At 35.5% G+C, this 14,538-nt stretch overlaps 1 protein-coding gene across 1 annotated transcript in view; it reads right to left on the reverse strand.

Moving 5' to 3' along the window:
* Nucleotides 1-14,538, reverse strand: part of BMPR2 (bone morphogenetic protein receptor type 2) — a 140,157-nt gene that overhangs the window by 6,699 nt on the left and 118,920 nt on the right. Inside the window, exons 11-13 of the mRNA XM_054585825.1 lie at nt 9,077-9,213; nt 3,799-3,971; nt 181-1,460 (exon numbers count right to left, since the gene is read on the reverse strand). Coding sequence (XP_054441800.1) covers nt 181-1,460; nt 3,799-3,971; nt 9,077-9,213 — 1,590 coding nt within the window. The remainder of the gene's footprint in view (nt 1-180; nt 1,461-3,798; nt 3,972-9,076; nt 9,214-14,538) is intronic.

A 14,538-nucleotide genomic window follows, 5' to 3' on the forward strand; every position in this document is an offset into this window, starting at 1 on the left:
AAAATTACTTTTTTCTTTACAATAGTCTAATTACTTTTGAGGCCCAGTCAAATGGCTTATTTTATTTCTGAAAGTGGTAAAAATAAATAATTGCTAGTGGAAACACAATCTGATTCTAAGTAGTTACTTAAATGGTCCCAGAAGACAAGCAGGAGAGATTATATGATCCTGTCCACTTACATTGCAAACCACTGCCATCGAGGACATTTGTGGCTGAAAGATCCAAAGAATTAGGCCTCTGTGCTCTTCTGGGTTTTGATGGTCCAGGATCTGCTACTGTGCTTGGAACACCCTGTGCAACAACATCTTGCTCTAAACATGGATTACTGTTGTTGTTATTGGAATTAGTTCGGCCACCTTCCAGTGGACGTTCCCTCCTGTCCACAAGACGATCCAGAACACCTTCATCATGGCCAGCCTGTTGCTCTCGCCTCAATAAAGGTTCATGCTCATCAGGACTGGAATTAATATTCAGCCTGGTGTCCTCACCAATGAATTGATTCTGCAGCATTTCTTGGGCCCTAAGTGCCACTGTGTTGGCTGTCTGGCCAGATGGTATTGCCCCATTGGCATACTGAGCAGTGGCAGCATGGGAGTTAACATTGTGGTTTCTACCTGCCACACCATTCATGGTGACCGTAACCACATGCGGTTCTACAGCATTAATAGTATTCATCTTGGCAACTCCAGTTTCTACTTGTTTCAAGTTTGATTTGTGCTTGCTGCCAAATTTCAGCCGGGGCTCCTTTGTTGAATTTTTGGTGTTTAAAGGCAAACTAGTAGGTCTCTTAGGAAGGTTCTGTTGCTTGGGGAGAGGATAGAGCTGAGCAGGTGGGACATCAGGAATTAAACATGCTTGTCCATTGGCAGCCTGTGTGAAGTCCTGCTGTCCAGTCACTTCCACTGCAAGCTTTATTAGTGGGTAAAGCAAGCTAGAACTCGTACTGCTCAGTGGGTCTGGCCCACTGAACTGTTTAAGAGAATGCTCCATGAGATTCTCGTCAGAGCTTTCCTTGAGGTTCTTATCAACTTCTTTTGGGTCTAGCTTGTTGGTCTCTAAGTCTTCTTCTGTCAGCTGTAAGCAGACAGGGGTTGGCCCAATTGGCTGTGAAACATTTGTGGCATGAAGATTTGTTTCATCTGGGTATGGCATCTCGGATATAGTGGTCATGCCAGTGCTTGGAGTGAGGCCAGTGGTGTTTGTGGTGGTTGTGTTGGTGGACAGGCTGGTGACACTTGTTTCAGGGCTGGGGATTCGAGCTTGTGCTTGCTGTCGTTCATAGTTAATTGAATTTCTGTTCTTTTCTCCTGTAGTCAAAGGTGTGCTGGACATTGAATGCTCAGAGGAAATATTCTTCACAATGCTGTCAGTGTGATGGATAGAGTCTTCAATGTATGAGGAAGAAGAATAATCTGGATAAGGGCCAATCTTTGGCACACGCCTGTTGTGTGACAGGTTGCTTAAAGGAAAAAAAAAAAGACCATATTGAGAATGTACATTTATGACAAACTGACTCTACAAGTTAACATCTCTGATTTTAAAGTAAACTGCTTTTTATTTTATTCCTAATCCACATCATTCTAGAGGTTACTTAAAAAATTCTAATCAAATAATCATGTCAGTAACTTTCTAAATGCTAGTTTTATATGATTTAAGCCTACTGAAAAACCTACGTGGATCTAGATGTGATTTTTATAGATGTTCATTATTTTGGTTTATAGAACTTACTTAAAAATCTCTCCTACAGTTTTGTAACATTACCAAATATATTTTTATGAATTGTATACTTGTACAACCTTACATAATGTTTCATGAGAGGAGGAACCATGGCATATATTTTGTATGCTCATAATTCTAGATACATAGTGCTACTTAACAAATATGTTATTAATTAAATTTCAGTGACCAAATGGTAACAACTGATCATTGTTTCAAAGTGCTTCCATGAAGAGGCACAGTCTAGCAATTGAATGTTCCTGGGTAAACTGAGCTATATCAATGAAAGTCCTAGGGCCTAGAGTACAATACAGAATGTGACATTCAGATAAAGGATCAAAGATTCAGAAATGTTCTCCAGTTATCAAGGGCTCTTCACAGTCATCCGCACAACTTGAGAGTGATGGTTCTTGAGCATCACACTGTAATATATTTGTTATTTAAAATAAAAACCAGGGTTAGCTTTAACAATCAAAGTATAAACATTGGGAACACTAATAGATGCAAGTGTTGTGGGAGAAAAGCAGCAGCTAAAGGAAAGGAAGTACTACAAAGAAAGATGGATGAAGTTATGAGGGGAATAACAATAAAGGGAAGGAAGAATTAAAAAGCTGACATAAGAAAGGAAGCTCAGGAGGTATGGAGGCTATGAGTCAATATAATGAAACCTAGAATGCAATGACTATGGCATAAACTATGATTTAGGGGAAACTACTTAGAAGTGGCAGATCATAAGAAGAAACATGTAAGGGATTGAGATGAATGACACAGAAGGCACAAGTGGGAATATCAGGGTTTCTTCTTGCTATTCAACAAAGTTCAAAAACACTTAAAGTTGCTAACTCTTGAGGGAGGTACAAATAGCATACTAGAGCACACAGGCAATACAAAGACAAGGTGAAAAGAAAGCAGACGGTTACATTTAGGTATGTGTAAAGTGAGAAAATTTATGTTCAGAATTGCTAGTTTCTACCTTCCTTGATTTGCTGATATATAAAGCATAAAAGTTTATATACAGAAGGTAATTTAACCTAAATGTAAGTAGTATAAACCCAATTTTGGACTTATAGTTCATAATATAAATTGTTCTTAGAAATTAAAACAATAGAAAATAGCACAGAAAATGATTCAAGAATCAAGTGTATTGTTATCTCAATCTTTTCTGGTAATTTTCTCTTTGATATTTTCCTGAAAATTTTTAGCTTGTATTAGATAAAATGATAAATTTGTGGGAACACTTTTTCTCTAATCATGAAATAAAGAAACAAAGGTGACACCAGTCTGAAAGTTCTAAGTTTTAGCAATTTTTTTAAAAAAGCTCATTTAACCCTGACCAGTGTGGCTGAGTGGGTTGGGCATGTTTCTGCTAAGGGAAAGGTAACTGGTTCGATTCCTGGTCAGGGCACTTGCCTGGGTTACAGGTTTGGTCCCTCTCCCTCTCTCTAAAAATAAATAAAATACTAAAAAAGTAAAAAGCCATTTTATTTAGAACCAAAATTCATAGTTCTAACAAAAAAAGTCTCATAAAATAATGTTCATGACAGGATGGAAAGATCTTATGAACTGCTCTCATATAAAAGTAGTAGTAGTAGTATACTCTCTAAGAAAGAGCATTGGATAAGAAGTCTGGAAACAACAGTCTCTAGTGAAACAGATTAGATACATAGGCAAGATTATAGTTCTATTTCGTTTAAACAAACAAACAAACAAAAAGCAGGAGGAGGAGGAATAATGACAAAGGATAAATATGACAATATATATAGAAGTGCTTATAAGCTTTTGTAACTATGAAAATATTTGATCTTTATTACTGTAGGGAAGTTGGAGCATTAAAAGAGAAGAACTAACCTCTATTACTGTATCTTTAGATATTAAAATCCCACAGATTCCATCTTACATTTATAGCAAACAAAAGTCTTTAGTTAACATAACAGGAATATTGAAGGAGAAATTACAACTTTAGATTGGATGCGTTAATCACTGCACTACTAGATTGGTTTAAGAGAATTTATTTCCTGTTCTCTACTTGACCTCAGTTTCTCAATAGTGACTGATGGATGCCAAACCCCCTTGGGTCTTACCGCTCATTCTGCATAGCAGTAGACATGGGATTGACTGTTGGGCTCACGGATTTGTTTCTTTCCCATATCATCATAAGTTCAGCCATCCTCTCCTCAGCACACTGTGCAGTAAGTCGAGCCTCTGCATCCTGGTCCCAACAGTCTTCGATTGTCTCCTTGAGTGATCTCACTGCCTGTAATAAAGCACATGTCAAACACTATTATCTTAAAAAAAAGTATTCAGTTTCTTAGTGACATGAGGTAGAAGAAATATTAATTTTCTTTAACAAATATTTTACATAGCTATAACAAAATCCTTTAGACTTCAGAGATTTGTAAACTGTCACATTCCTCAAACAGTAAGTAGCAATGATGCAAGGACACTTTAACCTAACTCCTTACCTGAGAATATGTTTCAATTGGTTTTTACAGAGGGAGGGAGGGAGAGAGACAGAGAGAGATGGAGAGAAACACCTATGTAAGAGAGAAACACTGATTGGTTGTCTCTTGTACACACCCCAAATGGGGATCAAACCTCAACCAGGAACTGAAATGGTAACCTTCAAGTGCTATATATATTTATTTGGCAAATATATATATAAATATATATATTTGGCAAAATCAGGTAAGTGCTTTGACAGGGAACTCTATATTGGAAATAAATAATGATATCTAACATTTGTGTAAATGAGATAAAGGGGGTATCATTATTAACAGTGATGAAGAAAGGCAAACAGAAAAAAGAAAGATAGAAAAGAAAAACAAGAAACTTTAAAAATCTTTTCTACCTAATGACAGAAAAATGCAAGTTGGGGTTCATGGGTGGGTCATGAAATCAGATTACTGGATTTAAAATAAATGACTACCAACTCCCCAAACTAAAATACTCTATACTAGAAAATAGAAAATACCAGGATATAGAATAGATAGTAAGATTAAGCATTAACAATACTATGTTATGATGTGAACATGTATATTTTTTAATATGTGAGAAAAAAATTCTGAATTCTATATCACATCAAAAATTCACAGATTTCTCAAGAGAGAAAATGGAAAAACTGAAATAAATATAAAAGGAGAACTGGTACCTTCTGGAATATATAGTGTATTTCAGAACACTGGGTTTAATGGGTGGATAAAGAAAAAGACTAGAGGAAAAAAACAACTGTGCAAGAGTTCTAGACTTTCATGCAACAATATATTTAAAACTGTTTAGCAAAAGAGGTTATGCAGAGCTAAGATTAAGGGATAAAGAAAAACTGGACAAGTGATTTTAGGAAGAAAAAGAGAACATGCCAGTATTCAAGGCAAATTAAGAAAAAGAGGATAAGAATTTGAAAAAAAATGAAAAATATGAAGAATGGTGATGTAGTCGAACAAACTATACCTGAATGTTCTACATAAGAGAAAAAATCTATTTTAAAAAACTAGGGCCTATAATTTTTTGCTTTTCTAATTTAAAATATTTTAATATTAAAAAAGCCTTAAACTGTACATGTGATTGTTACAACAGTACACTTTTACTATAAATTCTAAAAGTATAGAAAAAGTTATTCATAAAAACCAATATTCAGAGGTAACTATGGTTAACATTTTCATATAGCTTCCTCAGAAAGTATTTCCTACACTTTCATTTTCATCAGAAAACTATTCTTTCCCCATTTAGTGACTGATCTATGTTTTTAAAGTAGTTTTTTTACATTAAATATTTGGGAGATTCTGAGTTTTGTTACTATAAAAATGTTTTTTAATTTCAATGCGACTATAAAGCAAAAGTTTCTTCTTTTAGGCACAGGGGAATTTCTCTCTTTATAAACTATGCACTTGCTATCTAACTCTAGTACTGGATTGTCACTGCAGATAAGCCGTTCTATGGACTGTAGCACATTAAAACTAAATGGATTCATTGGAAGTGAACCAAACATTACTTTATCCCTTACTTAGCAACCTAGTCTAAATCTGGAGTAAAAGGTTTTCAAGTAAATATGCATATGATGTATATCCCACAATGGTAGGGTTGTCAAGAGAGACCTCAAAATGATGAGTCCAATTTCTCTGGTAAAATAAACAATTTAAGGAAGATGAAGTTGTATTTTACTAGATAAAATTTCACAAAGAGATTTTTTTTTTTTTCTTTGAGGGATGCTGTACTGTGAGGCTGGCACATCTAATGAATCCTTATAAAGGATTCAGCCTCTCACCTGCTGCCAAGGATCTCTTAAAGATCTACCCTACTTCCCACAGCAGGGACTGCAGTTTGGAGGCAATCTTGGGAATAAGTGCTTGGCAACAGGTCTTCAATTGCCTCATAGTTGAAAAAGATTTCAATCTCATTTGAATCAGAAGCCTTCCTTGAAAGTAATCTACTGACAATGATGACCAATGGAGAAAATATTCAATCTAAATAAATCTGTATGGAAATATATAACATCTCTGGAACCTCTCTCTGACATGCCACCACCCCATATAAGTCATAATAATGAAAATATTCTAATCCTATCAAGCCAATCTAAAGTTACAATGTGCAAATATATAATAAAAAGATTTACACTGCTTAATGAAATTTTCTCCATTCCTGTTAAACTATAAATCAAGAAAATTGTACAAGTTTCAAAAATTCAACTTTATACCCTCAGAGATAATCAAATTCCTATTACATTCTTAAAACAAGAACTGATTGCTCTGGGCAGTGTAGCGGGATTGAGCGAAAAAGAACAGGAACTCATGGACACAGACAACAATGTGGTGACTGGGGAGGGAAGTGGGTAGAGGTGAAAGAGGGTATGGGGGGATTAATAGCAATGGAAAAAATATAATGAAAATGAACAAAAAAGTAAAAATAAAAATCTAAGTAAAAAAGAACAGACAGCTCTGAAAAAAGAAAACAATAAATTTCTAAAAATTATAAGTGTATGATTGTGGAAAGCAACATTTTAATGAACAGATAACAAATAGAATGATAAAGATGAAAATAAATGAGTAATCTGAAAGGTTAAGCTAAGTAAGTCTTAAACAGTATGCAACAAAATATTGGAAAATAGAAAGAAAAAAACTGAGACCTGAAATGTCAGGTGGTATAATATTTGTCTAATGGAAATTTGAGAAGAAAGAAATAAAAGAGAGGAAACAATTTTTAAAATAATAAAATAAAATGATACAAGAAAATTCCTCTGAATTGAAGAACCTTCTGAATTTTCAAGCTGAAAGACTGTCCACTACAAAGCAAATGGTGTGAAAAGATCCATGCCTACATATATCCAGGTGAATTTCACAATTCCAATGATAAAGTAAAAGGCTTAAAAGCTTATAGAGAAGAGAAAACAAGATAATAAAACAAAAAGCAATAGGATGAAGCTGGTTGGGCCTGGAATTCTCATTAACAGATCAGAATGCTAGAGCACAATTGAGTAGTGGCTTCAAACTGGTGAGGAAAATGATTTTGATCTTGAAAAGATTACCTAGCCAAATTATTACTCAAGTGAGGGGGCAAGATAGAAACATTTTTGAACATGCAAGGATTCATAACATTTACTACCCATGCATGTATCTAACACACATTACTTAAAGAGGAACTTCCTCAAAGAAAAAGTGATTTACAAGAAAGAGAACGACATGAAAAATTTGTTAAATGTTGCTTCTTAATAGAACCTCTAAAGTAGAAAAAAAGGAAAAAAATGACAAAATAAAGAGAATCCAGTGGATGGTGACTTTTGAAACATTCTTTCTCAAGAAGCAGGGGTTTATACTAACATAGTATTTCAATTTCCTTTTCTATGAGTCCAAGCACAATACTGTGTTGTGTAGTGAATGTTTACATAATCATAATTCTGCAAAATTCTAATGTCTTTATTTTACTTCAATTTTTAAATCTGTAGACAAAACAAAAAGTTAATACATACAATATTGCAAAACTATTAAAGAGTAAATGAGAGACAACAAGAAGAATAGATATAGCATTTTAAGTTATAATGGTAGGTGGGAGGGGGCAAGGGAAAGAGGTGGGGGGAAGGCAGAGACAAATGTATTTAAAAAGTAAATAAATTAATTTAAAAAATACCCTTTAAAAAAAATAAAATAAAATAAAATTACGTGTGTCAATAAATTTAATTTAATAAAAAAAAAGTTATAATGGTAACTTCTAGAAGAGAAAATTAAATACAAAAACAAAAACTGCAGAACAATGTTAACAGGAGTTACTTCTAAAGAGTGGTGGAAGGGGCAGGTAGTTCTTTCCATTTCCTTTTTTATGATCTTGTATTTAATTGGGTTTTGTTTACTATACATAGGCATAACTTTCTTTTAAAAGACTGTTTAAAATATGAAATACAGGGTACTGTTATCAACATGTACCCTGGGTAATCATACAATGATGTACCCTGAGTAATCATACAATGAAGGGGGTAATCATACAATGGAACACTGACCAAATGGAGAGAAAGAGAAACATCTATATGTATTGACATGAAAAACTGTCCATAATAAACAAATAAAGCTTCACAAATGATAGTGGATAATGAGATAATCCTACTTATGTAAAAAAAAATTATTTGAGATAGACTGCCCTGGCTGAGTAGCTTAGTTGGTTAGTGCATCATCTTGATATGTCAAGATTGCAGGTTCCATCTCTGGCCAGGGCACATGCAAGAATCAACCAATGACTGCATCAATAAGTAGAACAACAAATCAGTGTCTGTCTGTCTGTCTCTCTCCCACTTCTTCTCTCTCTAAAATCAACCAATAAATAAAAATTATATGAGAGTGTGGGTACGTGTATGTAAATATTTGTAAGGTATTTTTAGTGTTGTAGCAACAACTTACTGAAATGATGGGAGCTGTTGAAGATATTTCAGTGTTGTGAACCTCATTTTTAATATGCAGAATTTATAGGCTGTATCTTATTTTCTTTTTGGTGTAGATTAAATTTCTATTAGGTATTGAATATGTAAATCTTCACTAATTAACATTTTTGGTACCACCCTCAAGAGAGTATGATAGAATTTCAATAACCCTTAAAATATTAACTTTTTAATCATTCCAGTTGTTACCCAATCTGACGAACTTTACACATAATAGTCTCTTTAAATAGTATTTTATACTTGGAAAAACCTGAAACTGAACTTTAAAATGGGGGACCTTTTTATATTGAAAAAATATAAAACAACTAAAATCAAGTAAGTTGAATTTCTGGCATTAGACAACTCTAACAACTATTAAAATTATTAAGTCTATTTTTGCTTCAAACAACATTAAAACACATTCAATCGTAAGTTGTCTTTTCAATAATTTAGTTTTTTCTTACCAGGCTGTTTTCTTTCCAAGCTTCTGGGAACTTGGGTCTCTGTTTTTCCCTAGACACCAGAACCTGCATATCTTCAAACGTGGGATGGTTTCCAACTTCTGTCTGAAAAGCCATCTGGTATTCTGGTACAGATTCACCTGTGAATTTTTTTTTTAAAAGATGAAGTAAAATTTCCAATTATCATAAAATGATAGAATAATGGGAGTATTTCTGATACTAAGCAAGCAAAAATAATTGTGTCACAATCTTTTTTTTTAACTCTTTCAGGCATATTTAGAAATCCTAAAGAGACCCTATGGTGGGTATAGTGTTATTAATAAATGTTTCACTTAGAATAGTCTTTCTTTGATAAATTATTTTTTGATAAGTTAAACAGTCGTTTCAATGACGAAAAGCTATTTTTAAGTGGTTTCTAGCATTACTAAATCTGGAGGGAAAAGATTTTATATAGTCTGTCCAGAAAAATGCCAGCCATTTTTTTAAAGTATATTTTATTGATGATGCTGTTACAGTTGTCCCAATCCTTTTACCTTTGCCCCCCTGTACCTAGTGTCCCCCTTCCTGCCAGCAATCCCCCACCCTTAGTTCATGTCCATGGGTTGTGCATGTATGTACTTTGGCTTCTCCCTTTCTTATACTATTCTTAAGAACCCCCCCCTCTGTCTCTTCTGTTCCTGCCAGTTATGCTTCTTGATCCCTGAACCATTTCCAGCTTTCTCTCCCTTCCCCCTTCCAGCTGATAACCCTCTAAATGATCCCCATACCTATGCTCCTGTCCCTGATCTGGTTGTTTGCTTAGTTTGTTTTTTGTTTTCCAGTTCAGTTGTTCATAGCTGTGAATTTGTTGTCATTTTAATGTTCATAGTCTTGATCCTCTTCTTTTTCGTAAATAAAGCCCTTTAACATTTCATGTAATAATGGCTTGATGATGATGAGTTCCTTTAGCTTTAACTTGTCTGGGAAGCACCTTATCTGCCCTTCCATTCTAATTTTTTTTTAAGATTTTATTTACTTTTAGACAGAGGAAGAAAAGTAGAAAGAGAGGGAGAGAAACAGCAATGTGTGAGATACATAGTTGCCTTTCACACACTCCCAACCAAGGACCTGGCCCAAAACACAGGCATGTGCCTTGATCAGGAATCAAACTGGCGACCTTTCAGTTCACAGGCCAGGGCTCAATCCACTGAACCACCACACCAGCCAGGGATGCCCTTCCATTTTAACTTATAGCTTTGCTTGGATAGAGTAATCTTGGTTTTAAGTACTTGCTTTTCATCACTTTGAATACTTCTTTCCAGCTCCTTCTTGCCTGCAAAGTTTCTTTTGAGGAATCAGCTGACAGTTTTATGGGAACTCCTTTGTAGTTAACTTTCTGCTTTTCTCTTGCTCCCTGTAAGATTCTCTTCTCTCAAACCCTTGGCATTTTAATTATGATGTGCCTTGGTGTGGTCCTCTTTGGGTCCTACTTTTTTGGGACTCTCTGTGCTTCCTGGACTTGCATTACTATTTCCTTCACCAAAGTAGGGAAGTTGTCTTCCATTATTTTTTAAATAGATTTCCAATTTCTTGCTCTTTCTCTTCTTCTGGCACTACTATGATGCAAATATTGGACATCTTGAAGTTGTCCCAGAGGCTGCTTATACTACCCTCATTTTTTTGGATCCTTTTTTCTTCTTGTTCTGATTGGCTGTGTTTTGCTTCCTTGTGTTCCAAGTCATTGATTTGATTCTCAGCTTCATCTACTCTACTGTTGTTTCCCTGTAAATTGTTCTTTATTTCAATTAGTGAATCCTTTTTTCTGACTGGGTCTTTTTTATGCATTGAGGTACTTACTAACTTCCTTGAGCATCCTTATAACCAGTGTTTTGAACTCTGCATTTGATAGATTGCTTATCTCCATTTTGTTTAGCTCTTTTTCTGGAGTTTTGATCTGCTCTTTCATTTGAGCCACATATGTCTCCTCATTTTGTTGGCCCCCCTGTGTTTGTTTCTATGCTTAGTTAGCTGCTTTTTGGTAGTGTGACCTAATGCAGTAGGGGCCCTGTGGGGTCCAGTGGCACCACCTCCCCTATCACCCAAGTTGGATACAAGCTGTGCCTTTCATGTGTGTTGTGTATATCCTCTTCCTGTAGTTGAGCCTTAGTTGTTGTTGGCAGATCAATGAGAGGGATTTATCACAGCAAAGCCAAGCTGTGAAACTAATCTCGCTGCTGCTAGTGCCCAGCCTGAAGTTCACTGAAGCCAGCTTTTGTTGTTTGATAGGATTTAGGAAGATGTGAAGCATGAGCCAAGACTATTTATTCATATGGAAAAGCAGCTTGGGTGGGTCCATATGTTGGGTTAGGCAGAGTCTCTGGGGATCTCCAACGTGGGTCAAACAGTGCTAGCCAGGTTGATGGAGTCTCTAATATGGCACCAGCCTGCCGGCTCCATGGCTCTGCAGGGTGGGGGGTGGGAGGCTCAGGAAAGGGACAATGGCCTCTGCTTGCCCTTATGCCAGACATTTCAGCCTCTCCCAGTATGCCACTGGTGCCCTTCAAGCTGCCACCCCGGCACCAGAGCTCAGGAGGTAAGTCCATGTGTGGGTTCTTTAAGAGGAACTGCTTGGGGCCCCAGAAGTTTTTTCCACCAACTCAATCCTCACTGGTTTTTGCAACCAGAAGTTGTGGGGACTTATCTTCCTGGCACTGGAACCCTGGGCCAGGGGCCTGGTGTGGTGTTGGGATTCCTTGCTCCCTAGATATCCCTCCTGAATTTTTATCCACTGCATGTGGGTGAGAGACCATCCTGTTCCACATCTATGCCCCTCCTTCCAATCTCAATTGATATGGTTTCTTTAATTTCATAGTTGTCAGACTTTCATTCAACTCAATTTCTGATGGCTCTGAAAATGATGGTTGTTCTGTATTTTAGTTGTAATTTTGATGTGGTTGTGCAAACAGGCAAGCCATGTCTGTCTACACGACCATCTTGACCCAAAGCCCAGCCATTGCTAATATAATGAGGACAGTTTGCATGACATAGATATAAATTGGCAGCCAAGAAGAGTGGACTGGAATGTGTACGCATGAACCATGACGACTTCACTGTACTAGTCAGTGGAGGTAGTAGATGCTGTTGAGTGGGCATGTGTGCTGTGTGGCCATCACATTCAAGATGACTGAGTGAGTAGAGAAATAAATCTGCATCAAATTTTGCATTAAGCTTGAACGTTCCTCCATGGAAACTATTCAAATGATTCAGAAGGCTGCAGCCATGGGCAACTGGTCATTGTCAGCTTCATCAAAACGATGCACCTGCTTATGCATCACATCTCGTGCAGAGTTTTCTGGTGAAACATCAAATCACCCAGGTGACTCATTCCCCCTAGAGCCCAGATTTGGCACCTTTGAAAGGGGAAAGGGAAGAGATTTCAGACCATCAATGAGATTCAGGAAAATACAATAAAAATATGACAGGGCAGCTGATGGCGAGTGGGAGAACTGTGTGAGGTCCCAAGGTGCCTACTTTGAAGGGGACTGAGGTGTCTTTGTCCTATGCAAAGTGTTTCTGGTAACTTGCATTTTCTTCAATAAGTGTCTCTATTTTCCATAGTACATAGCTGGATACCCTCTGGATAGACCCTGTACACTTAACACTTTAAAATATGCTTGATCTTTTAACCCATAAAGGGATCAAGAGTAGTGAATATGGGATGTCCAGGATTTAGCACAACAAACATGTCTACAGAACCAAATATAACTTGGAGGGTTGTATGGTCATCATGTCCAAATATATCATTTGCTTTATTATAATACTGCCAGATTATATCAACTGTCACAAGAATTTTAATAACAACCATTTGACAGAAAAGTCAATATACTGATTTTTAAAAAAATTTCCTCTTAGCAAGTAGCATCTACATCAAGGATTTTTAAGTATTATTAACTATTCCACCACTGTTTAATAACCCTATTCATCACCAACAAGCACAATCAGGGGTTTATAATGAGAGGTTTATTATTTTTATAAAACATGATCAAATAACCTTAATAAACATATTGAGCTACAAAGGAGAACTCTGGGACCAACACTTAGGAAACCAATGGTCTAGTCACTATTTTGGTAAAAAAAAAAATCAGGAAATATAGAGACCTTTTCCCCTTCTTGTCCCTTCTGCCACTCTATTAAAATGACAGGATAAATTACAAGGAAAAACACCATGATAAGCACTTAGGTTCTAATCTTGGCTTCCTCTCTACCTCAGAAAAGTCATTTTTAACTATTCTGTGTTTCGGTTTTCACCTCAGCAAAACGGCAATGTCCACCCTTGTCACTCACATGGAAATAATACAAAAGTTATAATGACTGAGATAGAAAATACATTATAAAACGTGTAACTTAAGTGTTATGTTTCAATTTGAATATTCAAAAAATATATAAATACTTGTCCTCCAACAGTATTAAAAAAAGATTTACAAAGATTAGTTCTGTAATCTGTGCAGCAGCCCAAATTATTTTGGAAAATTTGGAACTATCTACAAACACAAGTGATATTTTTACATACTTTAAACATTTAACAGACACTTTCTTTTGAGCAATAACCATCCACATTGAACTTGAAAGACAAAACTAAAGGATTTAATCTTGCCCATTAGTATATCACTTTCATGAAACCTCATGTAATAAAACTTCAACCCATACCATCTGTGAACTCTAAGATAGTTACTAATATATCTTATCTCTTTGACACATATACACAATCCACATAATACCTTTCAAATGTTATTTATTAGTTTTTTTCCTTCAAATGCTGGTTTAGTAAAATAAGTTAAAATTCACAATTTTACTTATTTGTTTTAATCAGGTTTAAATTACAATGAGAAAACTTGTTAAATGAAATTGATGAAAAATCTTGTTTTGTGATTTGAATAACATTAAGAATTATTAAATGTCTACTAAATTTTCATGGTTCTAAATCTAATTGTTCCATAGATGCTTGGTTAGAGCTAACTTCAATTAGGCACTGGAAACACAAAGATGAATGTTAATGACAACATTATCATGGAAGATGTTAGTCATACTGGATTTCCTTAAAACTTGATAATTACTGAATTGCTCAAGGGATGTTTTATAATCCCATTTTCTTTTGAACTGTCCAAAATAGGTAAAATACCTAAGAATATCAGATACCACTCCTTGCTTCTCAATTCATTTGCTAATTCTTAATTGTGCCTCTAAGCAGGAAGGAATTTTTAGTCCCTTTCTTAAATTACACTTGTTTTCTTTCTTCTTGTTCTTGTTTTTTTCCTTCCTCCTTCTCCCTCCTTTATTATAAACTTTGTAGCATTTCATTCTTCCTTTGTAAAAGAAATACCTTGTTCCTTTAAATTGCTAACATTTTACAGAGAGTCAGCCTACATAGTGTTTCCATTTATTAATAAAACATGTACTGCATTTGGAGGTATAGCATATTAGTTTTA

This window comes from Pteronotus mesoamericanus, unplaced genomic scaffold (assembly GCF_021234165.1).
Source record: "Pteronotus mesoamericanus isolate MK-2021 breed Mesoamerican mustached bat unplaced genomic scaffold, CSHL_Meso_final contig_90, whole genome shotgun sequence".
Classification (NCBI taxonomy): domain Eukaryota; kingdom Metazoa; phylum Chordata; class Mammalia; order Chiroptera; family Mormoopidae; genus Pteronotus; species Pteronotus mesoamericanus.